Genomic DNA, 22382 nt, shown 5'->3' with positions numbered 1-22382 from the left:
AGTGGTCTCCAACCTGCGGACCTCCAGATGTTGCAAAACTACAACTCCCAGCATGCCCGGACCGCCAATGGCTGTCCGGGCATGCTGGGAATTGTAGTTTTGCAACAGCTGGAGGTCCGCAGGTTGAAGACCACTGCACTAAAGTAACAAAAAAAAAAACTACAAAGTTGAAAATAAAATCCATTTCAAATGGTGACTATAAACCCCACAAAAGAAAATAACTCATGTCGCTTGCTGATATACTGCAGGAGGGACCCCTGAAATGGCTGCTCTACAGGGTAAAATACGCGTCCTCTGTGGGGGTAAGTTCTGTGTAAAAGGCGCTGTGAACAGCTGATTTCAACATTTGCGCCAAAATTACTAACAACATGCACCAAATGATAAATTTGGCGCATGTCCACGAAAACCAAAGTGAAAAAAAAAAAGGGTAAAAAGAAACTGTCAACAGGCAAAATTGATAAATACCCCCCAATATGAATTGGTTCTAGGACGACCATTGTATGTTAAGATTATAACCCTATGGAACCCTTATAACTCTATGGAAACCTGGTAATTGGTGGTGAAGCTTCAAAATGTCATCCAAAAACAAGAAAAGGTGAAGATTAAAGTAAAATAAGTAGATAACTAATATAGATAAAACAAATCCTTCCATATAAAAGTAATAAAGATCTGCTGGGAGCTGTAAACACTGGTCTATGTAGAGGACAGGAGCTTCTTCAGGGTCCTGTACAGAACACAATGTCCTAAAAAAAGGAAAATGGAGCCACCCTCACCTGAAACATCTATCCCTGGCACAGGTAAAGAGTACAGAACATGTAATACCTCCCTGTACTGTAGGGGGCGCTACCAGACACCAGTCAGTGCATGCACTTCAGTAATACAGGGGTTTTACCAGTGAATGCCCATTCTGATTGGTCGGTTCTTCCAGCCATTGACACGTTTCCCAGATCTGGACTGTCTGTATTGTATGTTGAGTCTGGTTTCAAGTTACAATGGTCCAAAAAAAAGACTATTGCATGTTGAAACTATTGTAACCTTAGGCCATTGTAAGTTGAGGGATCACTGTATTAGACTGTGAGCCACATTAAAGTCAAAGACTGACGTAAACATCACAGCCTCTCTACAGCTCTACTGAATATGTTGGTGCTATATAAGCAAAAGGAAAAAAGAAATCTATACTAGTGCACAAGAAAATAGGTGATTTTCTTCTAAGAAAGAGTTTCAGTTTTGAGGTCTGTATATTGAAGCCTTCACCTATCACCCGTCCATGTGACCACCACTCTATCTACAGTCAATGGAACAGACAGAGATAGTCGGGTATGGAGCTCAGCTAGAATGAAGCGGTGATCATGTGGGCACGGTGGTGGTCCAGTGGTTGGACCAGTCATGATCCTGTGAACAGGTCATAAAAGCTTAGTGCAGTGTTTCCCAACCAGGATGCCTCCAGCTGTTGCCAAACTACAACTCCCAGCATGCCCGGACAGCCTTTGGCTGTCCGGGCATGCAGGGAGTTGTAGTTTGGCAACAGCTTGAGGCGCCCTGGTTGGGAAATACTGGCTTAGTGTGTCAATCTCAAACTGCAAAAATCTGGTTAATATTTCAACAAGAGAGGCGTTAAAGGGGTACTCCGGTGGAAAAAAAAATTATATATATATATATTTTTTTTAAATCAACTGGTGCCAGAAAGTTAAACAGATTTGTAAATGACTTCTATTAAAAAAAATCTTCACCCTTCCAGTACTTATTAGCAGCTGTATGCTACAGAGGAATTTCTTTTCTTTTTGAATTTCTTTTTTGTCTTGTCCACAGTGCTCTCTGCTGACACCTCTGTCCATGTCAGGAACTGTCCAGAGCAGGAGAGGTTTGCTATGGGGATGTTCTCCTGCTCTGGACAGTTCCTGATACGGGCATCAGGTGTCAGCAGAGAGCACTGTGGACAAGACAAAAAATAAATTCAAAAAGAAAAGAATTTCCTCTGTAGCATACAGCTGCTAATAAGTACTGGAAGGGTAAAGATTTTTTAATAGAAGTAATAAAAAAAAAAAAAAAAAAATGTTTTCCACCCGAGTGCCCCTTTAAGTCATCTTTGACCATTCCCTGTCCTCAGTTGCTAGGAACAAACTCTACATGACAAAAGCCTGTGGTTAGGCAGTATATCCATAGCAACCAATCTATTTCCAATGTCTTGCCTGTTCGGCTCAAAGCCAGGCTGACGTTGTGCTGACAGGCGCACAGGGGAGTCGTACGTTTGCTCAATTCCTCATATGCGCCAGAAATGTTAAAGAAAATCTATCACCTTAATTTTTACTAATGTAATCCAGAAACTGATACTAGTTGTTTTCTACTTATCTGTTTTTATCTTCCGATTGTAGATTTTGTAATCCTATTTTCTGTACGTGGTTACTGGGGCAGCCATCTTGCCTGATCTGTTGTCAACAGCATCTACAGATATGTTCTACAGCAGCCACATGAACCAGAGGAACCTGTAGTCAGGAGCTCACAGATTTCACTGACTTCAATGGGAGTGTTGTGGGCATGCTCTGTGACTTGTGCTCTGACCATCACCTATTGTGCATGGCCTGATCCCATCTTATACTTGGGTCACCTTTCACTATAATCCTGCCTGTGATGATAGTGAGGAGACTGAAAAGTGAGCTCTACAGAACAGGAAGTGTTCGCTTATTATTTGGATAAAGCAATGTTTCCCAACCAGGGTGCCTCCAGCCTTTAGTAAACTACAAATCCCAGCCTGCCCGGACAGCCAAAGGCTGGCTGGGAGTTTTAGTTTTCCAAAGGCTGGAGGTACCCTGGTAGGGAATTACTGGGCTAAAGACTCCTATACACCTTCAACAGCTATTCCTTCTATTCACCCATACACATGAATGTTTGGCTGGTCTCAACATACATGTGTTCTTAAATGGACACTCTCGTTAAAACAAATTTTTGCTATTCCACTCCTTAGGGTAAATAAAAAATATTTCTAATGAAATTTTGTTTAAAATTGTTTATTTGTGTTTAACCCCTTAAGGACCGGGGGTTTTTCCGTTTTTGCATTTTCGTTTTTTGCTCCTTGCCTTTAAAAAATCATAACTCTTTCAATTTTGCACCTAAAAATCCATATGATGGCTTATTTTTTGCACCACCAATTCTACTTTGTAATGACGTCAGTCATTGTGCCCAAAAATCTACGGTGAAACGGGAAAAAAAATCATTGTGAGACAAAATTGAAAAAAAAAACGCCATTTTGTAACTTTTGGGGGCTTCCGTTTCTACGTAGTACATTTTTCGGTAAAAATGACACCTTACCTTTATTCTGTAGGTCCATATGATTAAAATGATACCCTACTTATACAGGTTTGAATTTGTCGCACTTCTGGAAAAAATCATAACTTCATGCAGAAAAATGTATACGTTTAAAATTGTCATCTTCTGACCCCTATAACTTTTTTATTTTTCCGTGTATGGGGCGGTATGAGGGCTCATTTTTTGCGCCGTGATCTGAAGTTTTTAACGGTATCATTTTTGCATTGATAGGACTTATTGATCGCTTTTTATTCATTTTTTCATGATATAAAAAGTGACCAAAAATGCACTATTTTGGACTTTGGAATTTTTTTGCGCGCACGCCATTGACCGTGCGGTTTAATTAACGATATATTTTTATAATTCGGACATTTCCGCACGCGGCGATACCATTTATGTTTATTTTTATTTTTATTTACACTGTGTTTTTTCTTTTATGGGAAAAGGGGGGTGATTCAAACTTTTAATAGGGAAGGGGTTAAATGATGTTTATTCACTTTTTTTTTGCACTTTTTTTTTGCAGTGTTATAGGTCCCATAGGGACCTATAACACTGCACACACTGATCTTTTACATTGATCACTGATCGATGATCATTGATCAGTGATCGATGATTCTGCCGCATGACTGCTCATGCCTGGATCTCAGGCACTGAGCAGTCATTCGGCGATCGGACAGCGAGGAGGCAGGTAGGGGCCCTCCCGCTGTCCTGTCAGCTGTTCGGGATGCCGCGATTTCACCGTGGCTATCCCGAACAGCCCACTGAGCTAGCCGGCATGCTTTCGGTTTCACTTTAGACGCGGCGTTCAACTTTGAACGCCGCGTCTAAAGGGTTAATAGCGCGCGGCACAGCGATCAATGCCGCGCGCTATTAGCCACGGGTCCCGGCCGTTGTTAGAGGCCGGGCCCGAACCGCTATGACGCGGGGCCACGCCGTGGCCCCGCGTTATAGATCGGGAGTGGACACATGACGTTCCAGTACGTCATGTGTCCTTAAGGGGTTAAAAAAGTTGCCACTAGGTGTCTCCCTACTTGTCCAGAGCACATTTCCCCCCATCTCTTGCACAGACTTTGGACTCCTGCTGGCCTGGCAGAAGTCCAAAATAAGGAAATGCTGAGGGGGGTGTATGCAGCCTTATCCAATCAGAGCTCATCTCACACTGAACTGCTCTGGGCTGTGTGTAGCAGAGTGAGGGAGGAAGTTCTCCCCTGTATGGTTTCAGATGATGTCACAGCCTGCTGGGGAACGCCCCTTTCAAGTCTGTGACTCTGACTGAGACGGAGCAGAAAATACAGAGCAATATCAAGGTAAAACAGTTTGTCATGATGGGGTAGTGAACTAGGAGGATTATAAAATTTAACAAGATCATGAGAGGTACTCTTTAATGGCTCTGGTTGTGGCTTACTTCCCAGAAAAAAAAATGGTCGGACAGGTAAAGTCTAACATGCCTGATAGTTCTCTTCCCCAACATCATCTATCAGAGTCAGGAGGCTGCCATACACATTAGACCAGTGTTTCCCAACCAGGGTGCCTCCAGCTGTTGCAAAACTACAACTCCCAGCATCCCCGACCAGCCTTTGGCTATCCTAGCATGCTGGGAGTTGTAGTTTGTCAACAGCTGGAGGTAACCTGGTTGGGAAGCAGTGCATTAGACAGTCGTCCAGCCCCAACAAAATTGGTGAGGATCGGGCGATTTTTCACTAAAGTGTACAGCGACAGTAGCTTTTTTTATTTACATTTTTGCATAGAAAAGTATATTCAGCTGAAAGATCCATTCTAATAAGCTTTAAAAAAAAAAAATTAAGATGTACAAGGGAAAAATATTTCTTAAATGATCAAACCAGTGACTAGCGACAAAAGTCATTAAAAAAAAGGAAAGTCAAATTGATGCAGTCCGGGTACAGCGATACCCCAGGAAATACCTTAAGGGTAGGGTCGCACACTGCGTATACGCTATGTGTGACCCTGCTATAAAAATGAATTATTTTGTGAATACAAGTAAATTCAGGACTGCAGCTTTGTCAGTGACTGCACAATTGCATTAACCACACTGCCCACTAGGGGTCTCACATATCCTACTGAATTAAACCCTCTGCAGAAAAGCTTACGTTTTTCTCCGTACTAAAGATTTTCTGTCTTCTGCTGTACTGTCCCATGGATAATAGCCGAGGAGATACTTCCATGCATCTTTTCGAAGCCCTGGACACAAGCCCTAAAAACGAAAAGAACAGCAGCACATTTCATTAACTAAGAAGATGCCGGCAGCGTGCTATATCTGCAGTGCATTTAGTCTGATGGAATGGCGCCATCTTGTGTGCGTGAAAGGAAATGCGAACAAGCAGCAGAGGCTTTTGACCACAATCTGCAGTGAATGCTGCAGTGTATAGATCCGGTTGCTGCTCTGCAGCCGCACTTACCCCAGAAAATATCCTCTTCTTCAAGGCATCCACATTCATCACTTGACCTTCAGAATCAATGTAGGATTCCCATTCCTGCTCACTGACAGGTGCCTGGCGCTCTATGACTGGACGCTCGCCCAGCTCCACTTGCTGAAATAGATTTCTGGTCAGTTTACAGCCCAAACCCACAATAACAATACCCAAGACTCCATATCACTTAACAGGCTGAACTCTAAGCAAAACCCACTGTGAACAATATGAAACCCCTTTAACCTCGTTCAATACGCCCCATAGTCCCCAGGGGCTCCCACTGTGGCCTTCAATACATGGAAAATAAATCCTGAATACTCACACAGGTGATCACTTCAAAACCTGGTTCATCCTCCAGCCCTACAGCCATCTCTGACAAGGGTCTCTGGTGATGTCCATCCTGAGGCCTCAAAGCCCCACGGAAAAAATTGGTTACTTTGGAAAACCCGCCAAAGGTTGCAGAATACGGATCTTGAAAAAATCTCTAGAGATAAATAATTAAAAATAAAATAAATTTAGCCTTTACTGGAGACAAATCATAGATCAGATAGAGGAGACCAAACATTGACCGCTCTCAGCAGGGCTTGACAGGTCCCGGGCGCCAGGTCATTATGGCAACTAAGATTTTTGTGTTTCTTGTCAGCCCTTCACAATAAAGATTGTACATCTTATATTTTAAAAAACAAAAACACTGTTTTACTTACCTCAGCCTATATTCCTGTGCTGATCCCCTGCTCTGCCTGTGGTATGCGCCTGTGTTACGAAAGCAGAAGACGTCAGGTGACTGACCTAGCAAATCAGTGGCCGTGGCCTTCAGAACATCAAGTCACCACCGAGGCTGCTGATTGGCTGCAGCAGTCATGTGACATCTGCTGCTCCTGTGACACCGGAGCTGACCGAAGTCACCCGCTGCTGAACACTGGAGCGCCAACTGAAGACATCAGATGCAGAATGGGAGATCAGCATAAGAATGGAGGCAGGAGGTAAGTAAAACTGTCTGCTTTGTTAATGAGATGAAAGGATACACAAGGGGAAGATAAGGGGACAGTAATAACTGTGAGACACAGGAGGAGAGGACAGTTACAAGTGATACAGGAGGAGATGAGGGGACAGTAATAACTGTGAGACACAGGAGGAGAGGACAGTTACGAGTGATACAGGAGGAGAGGAGAGGACAGTAATAACTGAGACACAGGAGGAGATGAGGGGACAGTAATAACTGTGAGACACAGGAGGAGATGCGAGGACAGTTACGAGTGATACAGGAGGAGATGAGGGGACAGTAATAACTGAGACACAGGAGGAGATGCAAGGACAGTAATAACAGACACAACAGGAGGAGATGAGGGGACAGTAATAACTGAGACACAGGAGGAGATGAGGGGACAGTAATAACTGTGAGACACAGGAGGAGATGAGGGGACAGTAATAACTGAGACACAGGAGGAGATGCAAGGACAGTAATAACAGACACAACAGGAGGAGATGAGGGGACAGTAATAACTGTGAGACACAGGAGGAGATGAGGGGACAGTAATAACTGTGAGACACAGGAGGAGATGCGGGGACAGTAATGAGTGATACAGACAGTGAGGGGAAAGTAATAACTGTGAGACACAGGAGGAGATGAGGAGACAGTAATGAGTGACACAGGAGGAGATGAGGGGACAGTAATGAGTGACACAGGAGGAGATGAGGGGACAGTATTGAGTGACAAAGGAGAAAATGCGGGGACAGTAATAACAGACACAGGAGGAGATGAGGGGACAGTAATAACTGTGAGACACAGGAGGAGATGAGAGGACAGTAATAACTGTGAGACACAGGAGGAGATGAGGGGACAGTATTGAGTGACAAAGGAGAAAATGCGGGGACAGTAATAACTGAGACACAGGAGGAGATGAGAGGACAGTAATAACTGTGAGACACAGGAGGAGATGAGAGGACAGTAATAACTGTGAGACACAGGTGGGAGATGAGGGGACAGTAATGACAGACACAGGAGGAGATGAGGGGACAGCAATGACTGATACAAGTGGGAGATGAGGGGACAGTAATGCCTGTGACACAGGAGAGACGAGGGGACAGTAATGACTGACACAGGTGGGAGATGAGGGGACAGCAATGCCTGTGACACAGGAGGAGATGAGGGGACAGTAATGACTGATACAAGTGGGAGATGAGGGGACAGCAATGCCTGTGACACAGGAGATATGAGTAAGACACTAATGACCGATTATGTGACGTCACAATGTCCTGTTCTAATTTTTCCCTTTTTGTACATTATTATGGAGGCAGCCATCTTGTCCGAGCTGTATTTAAGAGCATTTTGTGATGTACATTGACAAAAATATACAGGAGCTGTTCCATTCAGATGAATTAAAGACGGCACTGAGCAATCTCTGTGAACTCTTAAGAGGTCGTTCTCTGCTGTAAATGTTCTCGCTCTACAAGTGTCACCTTTCACTGTAATTCATTGTAATTTAAATATAGACAGTAAAATGCAAAATTAGAAAAACATCAGCAAAAAATGTTTAAATGTGGTGGTCCTAACGGGATGGGCACATTTCTATACTACTCTATGAGCACTGGAGAGTAAAATGGATTGTAAGGAGGCACTATCATAGCTACTACATGGGTTTATACTGTTTGGAACTATTGACATGAGTTATTAACAAAAAAATAGGGACCCTCCCGCTATGACTTCCTTTACCATGTAAATAAAGGGGTTATAAATATATTGAGTAGAATGAACTATAGAGGGGATATATTGATGGGAAGTAAGGGTTGAACTTACAGACACCACGTCAGAAGAGCCGTCATCAAACATCTGGAGTTCATCGAAGGAGTGGGAGAGGGCATGAGAGTCATGTGGATAGACCAAAAAGAGGCGAGAATCTTTTGGAGACCTAAATAAACAAATCATTAGACCTAAATATATCAGCCTGAACCTACTAACTTAGTATGGTTGGCATAAAAAGCTCTGGAAACCATCACACAATCCCCCCCCCCCCCCCCACTGTTTTAGGTTGGACCACCACTATATGAAACACAATGGTGAAAAACTTTAAAGGGGTACTCCGCTGCTCAACGTTTGGAACAAACTGTTCTGAATGCTGGAGCAGGTGCCGGGAGCTCATGACATCATAGCCCGCCCCCTCATGACGTCACGCCCTGCCCCCTCAATGCATGTCTATGGGAGGGAGCGTGACAGCAGTCACGCCCCCTCCCATAGACTTGCATTGAGGGGACGGGTGTGATGTCATGAGGGGGCGGTGCTAAGACGTCACAAGCTGACGGCTCCAATGTTCGGAACAGTTTTTTCCAAACAGAGCAGCGGAGTACCCCTTTAAAGCTTTGGATAATTATCTTTGGATAATCCCTACTTGTCCGAAGGAACACTTGATCATAAAATGTCCCTCTGCCGGAAACCCCACTATTCAGCTGTGATCTTCTGGCAAACAGATAGTAAGTGCATCAATGGGTTGTGTGTGGTGAAGGAGGAGACTGGTCCTCCAGAGCAGGAGACAAGCTTTTTGGTGGCTCTCCACTCCAAGAAATAATCATCCGAAACAGTGGACCCATCTCTTTTAACCTGGAATCCACAGAGAAGGTTTGGGAAAATGAGAAGTACAACAAAAATAGAGAAACCTAGCCGCACATCCACCATTTGTACCATTTGGGCTTGTACTTTTTTGATCAAAATGTATAATAACAACCTGTTAGTTTTTGAAATTATGCTGAGGAGCAAGTAGATCAAAATACAAATGGTGGATGTGCGGCTGTGTTTCTCTATTTGAGTTGTACATTTGTAGTCTCTCCCTTCTTCCATGGCCAGCACTCCACTCCACGGTCCAGGCATTTTTAATATGTAGGAGACTGCATAAGGGTTTCCTCCTAACATTCTCCAAGCCCTCTGGCAGGTAGCACGTGGTAAGTGTTCACACTGTTGTGGTGCTCTGTGGCGACCATTGTTTTTGTGATGCTTCGTCTGTGGGGTGGCCCAGAGCCAGGGGCTTGGTCGGGCAGTAGTGGGGCTGCCTGGCCACTGGGTCGTTCTCCCTGTGGACCTTGTGTCTCGGAGGCAGTGGTCACCACCCGGCGCTACGCCAGTGTCAGGTTAGGGACCCACTCTGACTAGGTGGCCTTGACGTGGCGAGTGGGCTTGTACTTTTTGATCAAAATGTAAAATAACAACCTGTTAGTTTTTGAAATTATGTTGAGGAGCAAGTAGATCAAAATACAAATGGTGGATGTGCGGCTTATGTTTCTCTATTTGTGTTGTACATTTGTAGTCTCTCTCTTCTCCCATAGCCAGCACTCCACTCCACCCATTCGGCCCAGGCATTTTTAATTAGCAGGAGACTGCATAAGGGTTTCCTCCTAACATTCTCCCAGCCCTCTGGTAGGGAGCACATGGTAGGTGTTCACACTGTTGTGGTTCTCTGGCGGCCATTGTCTCTGTGATGCTTTGTTTGTGGGGTGGTGTGGCCCAGAGCCAGGAGCTTGGTCGGGCAGCAGTGGGGGTGACTAGCCACTTGGTCGTCCACCCCCCCCCCCGTGGTCATGGTGTCTCAGAGGCAGTGGTCTCCGTCCGGCGCTACGCCAGCGTCAGGTTAGGGACCCACTCTGACTAGGTGGCCTTGACGTGGCGAGTGGTTCTTGTACTTTTTGATCAAAATGTATAATAACAACCTGTTCGTTTTTGAAATTATGCTGAGAAGCAATTAGATCGAATTACAAATGGTGGATGTGCGGCTTATGTTTCTCTATTTTTTTTTGTTGTACCTTTAAAAAAAAGTCACTACTTAATATCATGGTTATTGTTTTATCTGACCAAGACAACTTCAGTCTAAAATTAGAAGGCGGATAATGCATTTTATACACAGCGCGGTGGGATGATACTTTGGTATAAGTATGACATAGCAGTGATAACAATAAAGTAACATACAGAAATAATACTTTATTGTCCCTTTTGCTCCATAGTGGCATTGGAGGGACTACAGCTGGGACCTCAGCCACTAGCAAACCTAGTGATAAGAATGTTAAAGGGGTACTCCGCTGCTCAGTGTTTGGAACAAACTATTCCGAATGCTGGAGCCGGGAGCTCGTAATGTCATAGCCCCCCCACCACCCGGCATGACGTCACGCCCTGCCCCCTCAATGCAAATCTATGGGAGGGGGCGTGACAGCCGTCACGCCCCCTCCCATAGACTTGCATTGAGGAGGCGGGGCGTTACATCATGAGGGGGCAGGGCTATGACGTCACAAGCTCCCAGCGCCGGGTCCACCATTCGGAACAGTTTGTTCCAAACACTGAGCAGCGGAGTACCCCTTTAAAGATTTACCAGGACCTGAAAGGTGTGGGATGCGCAAATGATCATAGTATTAAACCATCTATAATAGGGTAAACAACCTTCAAGAAGACAAAATGTAAGGAGTAAAGCTGTCATACATAGATGATTGTCATCTGAACTGCTGATTTAACAGGAACTGCCAACCATCATTTTAACTGCCCGGTGCTTTAGTTCTCTCGGAGATAAGCTACTTCCATTGAAAAAACATACACACGCAGCCAAGTTAAAGGGGTATTCAGGCTTTATACATCTTATCCGCTATCCAAAGGATGTATGATCACCGGGGTCCTGCAGCTGGGGACCCCCGTGATCTCGGTGCAGCCCCCGGCATTCTGTGCCAGGTGCTGCCTCCGAGAATGGGACGTGACATCACAGCCACGCCCCCTAGTGACATCATGCCACGCCCCCTCCATTCATGTCTATGGGAGGGGGTGTGACGGCCATCACGCCCCTTCCCATAGACATGAATGAAGGGGGCGTGGAGCTTCACAGAATGCCATGGGCTGCACCGAGATCGCGGGGGTCCCCCTAGCGCCGGGACCCCTGCAATCATACATCTTATCCCCAATCCTTTGGATAGGGGATAAGATGTAAAAAGTTGGAATATCCCTTTAAGCATACATGTGTATAGGTTAATTGGGCAATATAGCCATCTAATGTTTAGTCAGCTTAAGGGTATGTTCACACTACAGAGTGTGAACAGAATCTCCGCTCGCTGAATCCAGCGAGCGGAGATTCAGACTGGCAGCCGGCAGCTGCGGAAGGACCGCACGGCACTGCGCCGTCACCATTTACGGCTATGCAGTGCTCGCGGACTTCCGCGCAAAGAATGAACATGTTCTTTCTTTGCGCTGAACAATTTCAGCGGCGGAATTGTCCGCCGCTGAAGTTCCGCAGTGTGAACGGGTCTCGCGGAGACCCATTCACACTAATGTTAAGTTCACACTGCGGAATTCCGCTCGCGCGGGGAATTCTGTAGTGTGAACATACCCTAAGGCAGACTCTTTGCATGCTGTCTAAGGTTACGATAGTATGATGGGCTCACAACTGTGTGGCAGAGTTAGGGTACACAACTGTGTGGCAGAGTTAGGGTACACAACTGTGTGGCAGAGTTAGGGTACACAACTGTGTAGCAGGTCTCAGTGCGATGGTCAAGTCCTCAGATACAGCCCAGTACGACCAAGTGCTATAATCGATTTAAATGATAATTTGAATCCATCTGCCTGCTATTGTATTGCTATATGTATGTTTTTTGTCTTTTCCTTTAGATTATATTGGCACAAAAAAGTTGAGAAAGACATATAAATATTTTGCAGAGGAGATTGGTGCCAGTGCTTATTGGTCGGGAGGCCATGGAAGAAGCAGGTCTGCAGAATTCTTACAATGATCATGAGCTTAAAGGGGTCTTCTGGTGGAAAACAAATGTTTTCAAATTAACTGGTGCCAGAAAGTTAAACAGATTTGTGAATTACTTGTATTTATAAATCTTAAAGCGTACCTGTCAGATCCCACAACAAAAAATGTTACTCAGTACCTAATCCTGACCATGCACATGTAATTTTTATGCTTATATCACTTATATTTATTATACAAATCCCTCTTTTCATTAGCTCACAGTGTTAGAAATCCTCTCAGGTGAAGGGGACGTGTCCCTCCCTTGTGGTGGTGGGAGGTGATTGGTGTCTCTGCTCATGCAGCCTTGTCCTTGAGTCATCTATTGTCCATGACTCATGGACAAGACTGATGCTGCTGCAGGACTGGTAAGTGTCCCAGTAGAAATAGTGGGATTTTTAAAGGAGCAATTTTTTTTTTTACTATTTAAACATCCATATTACAAAAGGTCTATAATTTTCATCAGTAACAACATATATAAAGTTTTTGGATCTGATAGTGCCCATATAAAAGGGGTACTCCGGTGGAAAACATTTTTTTTAAATCAACTGGTGTCAGAAAGTTAAACAAACTTGTAAAAGGCTTCTATTAAAAAAAATTTACCCTTCCAGTACTTTTTAGCAGCTGTATGCTACAGAGGACATTCTTTTCTTTCTGAATTTTTTTTCTTCTCTTGTCCACAGTGCTCTCTGCTGACACCTATGTCTGTGTCAGGAACTGTCCAGAGCAGCATAGGTTTGCAATGGGGATTTTCTCCTGCTCTGGACAGTTCCTGATACAGGCATCAGGTGTCAGCAGAGAGCACTGTGGACAAGACAAAAAATAAATTCAAAAAGAAAAGAATTTCCTCTGTAGCATACAGCTGCTAAGAAGTACTGGAAGGGTAAAGATTTTTTTTTTAAATAAAAGTCATTTACAAATCTGTTTAACTTTCTGGCACCAGTTGATTTAAAAAAAAATGTTTTTCACCTGGGTACCCCTTTAATCCTTCCAGTATTTATCAGCTGGTTAATGCTCCAGAGGAAGTGGAGTTGTTCTTTTCAGTCTGACCACAGTGCTCTCTGTTGACACCTCTGTCCATGTCAGAAACTGTCCAGAGCAGGAGAGGGATTTGCTTCTACTCTGAACAGTTCATGGTGTCAGCAGAGAGCACTGTGGTCAGACTGGAAAGAACTACACAACATCTGGAGCATACAGCAGCTGATAAATACTGGAAGGATTAAGATATTTAAATAGAAATACGGTAAATTTACAATTTACAAATCTGTATATTTTTCTGGCACCAGTTGGTTTAAAAAAAAAAAAAAAAAAAAATAATGTTTTTCCACCGTAGTACCCCTTTAAGTCACTGACATTGTAATCGTTCATCCTGATCTCCTAATATATATAGAGAGCTTCACTACTGATGAGATCCATCCTCTGCCCCTGGTATTCTGTCCTTGCAGCACAAATCAGATCAAGGACCGTGGCCTCCTCATCAGCAGTTATGAGTATATAGTGATGACATAGACAACACTATCAAGAGTCAATGTCAGAGCGTGGATTGCTGGATGTACCGGGTGCTGACTGGGAGGAAAGTGGGAGAACAAATTAAAATAGATCTAGGGGTTCCCTGGTTTATATAACAAAAATAAGAAAGAAACATCTGATATCAGATAGTATAAGTCAATGTTTCCCAACTAGGGTGTCTCCAGCTGTTGCAAAACTACAACTCCCAGCATGCCTGGACAGCCGAAGGCTGTCCAGGCATGCTAGGAGTTGTAGTTTTGCAACAGCTGGAGGCACACTGGAAACACTGGTATAAGTAGTAGGGAACAGCTGCTGGGACACCCTTGAGTTCAGTTTACCCTCCCAGGCATGCTGGGAGTTGTAGTTTTGCAACAGCTGGAGGCACACTGGAAACACTGGTATAAGTAGTAGGGAACGGCTGCTGGGACACCCTTGAGTTCAGTTTACCCTCCCAGGCATGCTGGGAGTTGTAGTTTTGCAACAGCTGGAGGCTAGAGATGAGCGAACTTACAGTAAATTCGATTCGTCACAAACTTCTCGGCTGTTGATGACTTTTCCTGCATAAATTAGTTCAGCTTTCAGGTGCTCCGATGGGCTGGAAAAGGTGGATACAGTCCTAGGAGAGAGACTCTTTCCTAGGAATGTATCCACCTTTTCCAGCTCACCGGAGCACCGGAAAGCTGAACTAATTTACGCAGTATAAGCCATCAACTGCCGAGCCGAGAAGTTCGTGACGAATCGAATTTACTGTAAGTTCGCTCATCTCTACTGGAGGCACCCTGGATTTTTTTTTTTTTTTTAATCAACTGGTGGCAGAAAATTAAACAGATTTGTAAATTACTTCTATTAAAAAATCTTAATCCTTCCAGTACTTATCAGCTGCTGTTATGGTCCACAGGAAGTTCTTTTCTTTTTGAATTTCCTTTCTGTCTGCCCACAGTGCTCTCTGCTGACACCTCCCTTTTAGGAACTGTCCAGAGCAGGAGTAAATCTCCATAGCAAACCTCTCCTGCTCTGGACAGTTCCTTAAAATGGACAGAGGTGTCAGCCGAGAGCACTGTGGTCAGACAGAAAATAAATTAAAAAAGAAAAGAACTTCCTGTGTATCATAACAGCAGCTGATAAGTACTGGAAGGATTAAGATTTTTTTAATGAGTAATTTACAAATCTGTTTAACTTTTTGGCAGCAGTTGATTAAAAAATAAATAAAGTTTTCCAGTGGAGTACCCCTTTAAACAGTTGCAGAGGAGGTACCATACTACGTGGTGTACCGAAGTGTACCCCCCCCCCCCCCCCCCGCAAACTCCCGTATGGGGCCCCGGCACGTCAGCTAGTCGAAACACGCCCCCACCATTCATCTCTAAGGGAGAGGCGGAGACACAGGAATGCTGTATCTCCGCCTCTCCCATAGAGATAAGTGGAGGGGGGGGGGGTGTTTGCACCAGCTGACCTGCTGTGTGCAAAAAGTCACACTCAGTAGCTCAGCCGGGGCCGAGTCGGGGCTCCATATGGGAGATCGCGCAGGGTCCCAGCGGTTGGACCCCTGCGATCACAAATTTATCCCCTATACACAGGATAGGGGATACATTTCTTAGCACTGGACATCTTCTTTAATAGACTTGGCGCCCATACACATTACTACTGAACAAATGAAAGGAGGAGTAGAAAAATCGTTCACCTTCACCACCCTTGATCAATTCCCCCTATAGTCTATATATAGGTTTATGATCAATGCACAACTAAAGCGACTTTCACACAGCATGACCAGTGTACATCTATTGCATACACCGGGAAAGCTCCATAAATCATAAGTGTACATGACAAATGTATCCATAGTCGCCCATATACCTGACAGAGGTTGACTTCCTTTAAAGGGGTACTAAAGATTGACTTCCTTTAAAGGGGTACTCCGCTGCTCAGCGTTTGCAACAAACAGTTCCAAACGCTGGAACCGGGGCTCGTGACGTCATAGCACAGCCCCCTCATGATGCCCTGCCGCCTTAATGCAAGTCTATGGGAGGGGGCGTGACATCACGCCCCCTCCCATAGACTAGCATTGAGGGGGCGGCACGTCACGAGGGGTGCAGGGCTATGGCGTCACGAGCTCCCGGCGCCAGCGTACGGAACAGTTTGTTCCAAACGCTGAGCAGCGGAGTACCCCTTTAAACTAGTAACATACTATTCACACAACCTGCAATGCTGCTGGTAACTAGTTTGTATCCCATCCTAATTTTGTTTAGTTTCTATAGTGTCCCCACTTCACCCATGTCAATTGTATATTGGAACATCTGCAGATATATTTGTTCATATTACAAGTCAAGGAATTCTGAAGAGAGACGCAGAAGATTTTTATAGCATATCCATTGGATCTACCACGAATGTCTGATAGGTGGGCATCTCGCCTATCAACAAAACAGAGATCCCCCAATTCACTTCATACAGTCATGGCCGTAAATGTTTGCAGCCCTGAAAATTATCTAGAAAATGAAGTATTTCTCACAGAAAAGGATTGCAGTATCACATGTTTTGCTATACACATGTTTATTCCCTTTGTGTGTATTGGAACTAAACCAAAAAAGGGAGGAAAAAAAGCAAATTGGACCTAATGTCACCAAACTCCAAAAATGGGCTGGACAAAATTATTGGCACCCTTTCAAAATTGTGGAAAAATAAGATTGTTTCAAGCATGTGATGCTCCTTTAAATTCACCTGGGGCAAGTAACAGGTGTGGGCAATAAAAAAAAATCATACCTGAAAGCAGATAAAAAGGAGAGAAGTTCACATCGTCTTTGCATTGTGTGTCTGTGTGTACCACACTAAGCATGGACAACAGAAAGAGAAGAGAACTGTCTGAGGACTTGAGAACCAAAATTGTGGGAAAATATCAACAATCTCAAGGTTACAAGTCCATCTCCAGAGATCTAGATTTGCCTTGGTCCACAGTGCGCAACATTATCAAGAAGTTTGCAACCCATGGAACTGTAGCTGGGCGTGGACGAAAGAGAAAAAGTGATGAAAGGTGTCCACGCAGGATAGCCAGGATGGTGGATAAGCAGCCCCAAACAAGTTCCAAAGATATTCAAGCTGTCCTGCAGGCCCAGGGAGCATCAGTGTCAGCGCATACTATCCGTCGACATTTAAATCAAATGAAACGCTATGGAGGAGACCCAGGAGGACCCCACTATGGAGGAGACCCAGGAGGACCCCACTGCTGACACAGAGACATATAAAAGCAAGACTACATTTTGCCAAAATGAACTAAGTGTTATACATCCACACCTTTTTATCTGGTGTAGGATGCCATTGTGGTACTTGTGGTCTGCTGCAAAAATACTCCATTGTATGCATTTTATTCTGAGGATCACCCCTAGCAACAGACCACAAGTGTAGGATCTGCTCCCCCAATATATATGCACAACTGCATTAGGGGTTGAGCACCTCCTGCCATTTGAGGCCACGTCTTTGTTGTTTTTGTTGTTAAATTTTAACTAATGCGCCTGTATCATCACTATAGGTAGCATTAATTTGCACCTGTGAGGACAGCAACATATCAGCCAACTCGGGTGGGGCTTATAGCCTTTCTCCCACCTCCCATTGTACGTGTGCTTAGCCACACTGGAGGTAACCCGGGAGCAGTCTGTGAGCCGGACTTAATGCTGCCGTAATTGCCCACTGGCCCCTGATTTTGCTTTTCACGCACAGGTAGGTTTAGTGTTAGGTCCCGTACCACTTGAGAAACCTTGGCGTTGGTGTGCGGGCTCTGGGATGTCCTTCATCTAAGGATATACTGGCTAATGTCTCAATTTTAACATCAGTTTTGAGGGTTAGCCATATGTCATTGTTTACATCTACCACAATAATGCACTTAAATTACTGTTTTGAATGAACTTGAGTAAGCCAAAATCCTTCTGGGAAAATGTATTGTGGACAGATGAGACCAAGATAGAGCTTTTTGGTAAAGCCCATCATTCTACTGTTTACCGAAAACCGAATGAAGCCTACAAAGAAAAGAACACAGTACCTACAGTGACATATGGTGGAGGTCAATGATGTTTTGGGGTTGCTTTGCTGCCTCAGGCACTGGGTGTCTTGAATGTGTACAAGGCATCATGAAGTCTGAGGATTACCAATGGATTTTGGGTCGCACTGTACAGCCCAGTGTCAGAAAGCTGGGTTTGCGTCCAAGATCTTGGGTCTTCCAGAAGGACAATGACCCCTAACATACATCAAAAAGCCCCCAGAAATGGATGGCAACAAAGCGCTGGAGAGTTCTGAAGTGTCCAACAATGAGTCCAGATCTAAATCCCATTGATCACCTGTGGAGAGATCTTAAAATTGCTGTTGGGAAAAGGCGCCTTCCAATAAGAGAGACCTGGAGCAGTTTGCAAAGGAAGAGTGGTCCAACTTCCGGCTGAGAGGTGTAAGAAGCTTATTGATGGTTATAGGAAGCCACTGATTTCAGTTATTTTTTCGAAAGGGTGCGCAACCAAATATTAAGTTAAGGGTGACAATAATTTTGTCCAGCCAATTTTTGGAGTTTGGTGTCACATTATGTCCAATTTGCTTTTTTTCCTCCCTTTTTTGGTTTAGTTCCAATACACACAAAGGGAATAAACGTGTGTATAGCAAAACATGTGTTACTGCAATCCTTTTCTGTGAAAAATACTTAACTTTCTAAAAAAATTTCAGGGGTGCTAACTTTTACAGCCATGCCTGTATAGACTAAGACACAAAGTGGTGGACATGGATACAATCTTTTAATTCAATGAATTCAATGATTGCGGTGGCAACGTAAGCAAGCAATATGGAAGAAGGGCCGACTCTGCGTATAGGCAAAATAGGCAGCTGCCTAGAGAGCCCTCTTGAGGGGGGAGCTGCTCTGCAACTTAGCCAGCCAGCATCCCATCCAACCGCTCACAGCCAGCACCACTCTCCCCGACGCCCCCCAACATTTGTTACAGTGTGTCCCCCCAGTTGTAAGTAGAGTTAATAAGGAGGAGGTTTGTTACAGAGTGTCATTCACCCAAGTAGTATAGTGATTACATGGGGAGGAGGTTTGTTACAGTGTGTCACCCCAGTAGTAAGGAGATTACATAAGGAGGGTGTTTTTTTACAGTATGTCACCCCAGTAGTGAGGAGGTTTGTTACAGTGTGTCACCCCAGTAGTAAGGGGATAACATGAGGATGGGGTTTGTTACAGTGTGTCACCCCAGTAGTAAGGAGATTACATAAGGAGGGGGTTTGTTACAGTGTGTCACCCCAGTAGTAAGGCGATTACATAAGGAGGGGGTTTGTTACAGTGTGTCACACCAGTAGTAAGGAGATTCCATAAGGAGGGGGTTTGTTACAGTGTGTTACCCCAGTAGTAAGGTGATTACATGAGGAGGAGGTTTGTTACAATGTGTCACCCCAGTAGTAAGGAGATTACATGGGGAGGAGGTTTGTTACAGTGTGTTACACCAGTAGTAAGGAGATTACGTAAGGAGGGGGTTTGTTACAGTGTGTCACACCAGTAGTAAGGAGATTACATAAGGAGGGGGTTTGTTACAGTGTGTCACCCCAGTAGTAAGGAGATTACATAAGGAGGGGGTTTGTTACAGTGTGTTACCCCAGTAGTAAGGTGGGGCGTATCAAAGGGCGGGGTCAAAGGGGGTTGTCAATATTAGCTTTTGCCTAGGGTGGCAAAAATCCTTGCACCAGCCTGTATAGGAGTCAAGGAACCCACAAGTTTTCAACAGACGGTGATCTACAAACATGTTTTAGTGAGAAAAACCCTACTATGTCCCTGTAATGTTATATAGACACACACATATACATATATATATTTTTTTTTGATATTTTAATTTTGTTTTATTTTGAGATGGGGATTAGGGTTACGCTTTAATAAAATAAGATCACCAGACAAGTGTCCTCTATTAAGGAATTCCAGGTCAGGCACTTGAGAGGCACTTTAGCAATACCCAAGTTATCCTAATAGCCTGGACTCCGCATCTGTCAGCATCCCGCAGCTTCCGGCAGCAGTTGTAGTAAGTGAAACTGTAGCGTTTGGTTATGACAAGATGAACCTCATAAATAATAGACAGGAAAACAAATAGGACCACTCAATAATGTCTATTAGCGCTCTGCTGTCTACTCACTTTCAGTATTGATGGATATAAGCTGCGGTCTTCCCAAGGTAAGTAGAGCAGAGGGGGAGATTTTATCTTATTTCAGCTTTCTATTATAAAACGCAGGTGGAATAATAAAATACAAGAAGAAAATTTAAGGATCTCATTTCACCTACAGGGGGGGGGGGATCACATTTCATACTCCCCCCTCCTTGACTTATTTTTCTATGGATGTGTTTATCCTTGATTTACCCCAAGACCTGTCTTAAAGGGGTACTCCACTGTTAGAAATCTTATCCCCTATTCAAAGGATAGGGGATAAGATGTGTGATCTCGGGGGTCCCACTGCTGGGGCCCCCTGCGATCTCCCACAGCACCCAGCGTTCTAAACAAACGCTGGGTTCCTGCAGCAGTGGTCGTGACGTCTCTGCCACGGTCATGCCCCTCATGACATCACTCCACGCCCCCTCCATTCATGTCTGTGGGAGGGGGCGTGTCGTCTGACATGAATGGACATGAATGGAGGAGGCGTGGCCGTGACGTCACAATCTCCAGCTCTGTGCGCTCTGAACAAAATGTTGAGAACTCTGAAGCACCGGAGTACCCCTTTAAGATTTGTTAGGGTATGATGTCCGTAGTGCAGCAATGACTACTGTAAATGCTATTTAAATCTTTGCAGCCATTATATTTTATTGTCCCAATAAATCTAAAAATAAGGACTTAATGGGGTACTCCGGTGGAAAAAAATATTTCAAGTCAACTGGTGCCAGAAAGTTAAACAGATTTGTAAATTAGTTCTATTTAAAAAAATCTTAATCCTTCCAATACTTATCACCTGTTGTATACTACAGAGGAAGTTGAGTTGTTCTTTCCTGTCTGACCACAGTGCTCTCTACTGACACATCTGTGCATGTCAGGAACTGTCCAGAGCAGGAGAGGTTTGCTATGGAGATTTGCTCCTACTCTGGACAGTTCCTGACATGGACCGGGGTGTCAGCAGAGAGCACTGTGGTCATACTGAAAACAACAACTCAACTTCCTCTGTAGTATACAACAACTGATAAGTACTGGAAGGATTAAGATTTTTTAATAGAAGTAATTTACAAATCTGTTTAACTTTCTGGCACCAGTTGATTTGAAAAAAAAAATTGTTTTAAACTGAAGTACCCCTTAAATTAAAAATGTCCTACAACATTGCTTCTACAGCTCCTATGCAGACTATGTGTCACCATGGTAACAGACTACAAACAAATTCTGTGTAGTGTAGTCCTGCAGTCTCTGAGTACTTTTTGCTTACGTACACTTGGTAGATCATATTTGATTAAAGGTTATATAGAGGGGAACATCAAGATCAGACTACGCAGTTTGGTATCAGACACTAGTCCTTTTGGATGACCTGGACTGCCGATAGTTGTCAGTTCGGTCATTGAGAACGTGATCAGGCCAGGACTTGCAACCATAATACAGATGCATATACTGTACTTATCAGTAAGACGCCCATGTGAAGCCATAGAATGTCACAGAATTATGGCTTATTTGTACTTTTTATTGATATTCTTCATTTTACAATATAAATGTATTGGGAAACCCCAATTGCCATTCCTTACTAAATATTTTTGCTTTTATAGCATTTACTTCTTGGGTTTTGTTATTATTGCATTTTACTCTGTGCTATAAATAAAGTTATATATTGCCTGCACAGGTGGTACGAGTGCTTTATGGCAGCTACAAAGAATGGGAGGTTATGGTCAGCAAAATGTCATTATAATAAAGCTAGCCTGACATAGAAAATATGTGACATATTAACCAAAGTGAATACATTAAAGTAAAAGGTAAAGACATCCTACCACAGTGGAAAGTAATGTCAGGAGACCCACCACACCCAAGACTAGTTTTGTACAACCTTCTGGTGCTGCTGCTGGTTCCAATGATGGAGGTAAAGAAACCTGGAGCCAGAGGTGTAGGTAGTAGAACACACTGGACAGTTTAAAAGTACATAAAAAACAATAAAACAGAAGGATTACGCATTTCGGGGGAGTCTCCCTCTTCAACAGATCAGTATGAATCCGTCTCATATTGATCTGATGAAGGGGGAGACTCCCCTGAAACGCGTAATCCTTCTGTTTTATTGTTTTTTATGTACTTTTTAATAAACTGTCCAGTGTGTTCTACTACCTACACCTCTGGCTACAGTTTTTTTTTTACCTCCATCATTAGAACCAGCAGCACCACCAGAAGGTTATTTTGCTATTCCACTACTGGTCTTCTTCCAGGAAATGGTTTTA

At 43.9% G+C, this 22382-nt stretch overlaps 2 protein-coding genes across 9 annotated transcripts in view; one reads left to right on the top strand and one right to left on the bottom strand.

Annotated features, from left to right (window-relative positions):
* The window catches only part of TBC1D17 (TBC1 domain family member 17), a 92959-nt gene that overhangs the window by 25993 nt on the left and 44584 nt on the right, over positions 1 to 22382 (bottom strand). For all 7 annotated transcript variants that reach the window (XM_056544627.1, XM_056544631.1, XM_056544628.1 and 4 more), the window contains 4 exons: positions 8530 to 8641; positions 6055 to 6216; positions 5721 to 5852; positions 5412 to 5515 (listed from right to left, as the gene is read on the bottom strand). In XM_056544627.1, the coding sequence (XP_056400602.1) occupies positions 5412 to 5515; positions 5721 to 5852; positions 6055 to 6216; positions 8530 to 8641 (510 nt within the window). The remainder of the gene's footprint in view (positions 1 to 5411; positions 5516 to 5720; positions 5853 to 6054; positions 6217 to 8529; positions 8642 to 22382) is intronic.
* Positions 6465 to 22382, top strand: part of AKT1S1 (AKT1 substrate 1) — an 85284-nt gene continuing 69366 nt past the window's right edge. Inside the window, exon 1 of one of the 2 annotated variants that reach the window (XM_056544633.1) lies at positions 6465 to 6715. In XM_056544633.1, coding sequence (XP_056400608.1) covers positions 6480 to 6715 — 236 coding nt within the window. In that variant the 5' untranslated portion in view covers positions 6465 to 6479. The remainder of the gene's footprint in view (positions 6716 to 22382) is intronic. The other variant, XM_056544634.1, reaches the window with a different exon arrangement.

This window comes from Hyla sarda, chromosome 10 (genome assembly GCF_029499605.1).
Source record: "Hyla sarda isolate aHylSar1 chromosome 10, aHylSar1.hap1, whole genome shotgun sequence".
NCBI classification, from domain to species: domain Eukaryota; kingdom Metazoa; phylum Chordata; class Amphibia; order Anura; family Hylidae; genus Hyla; species Hyla sarda.
This window is presented reverse-complemented; position numbering and strand designations above follow the sequence as displayed.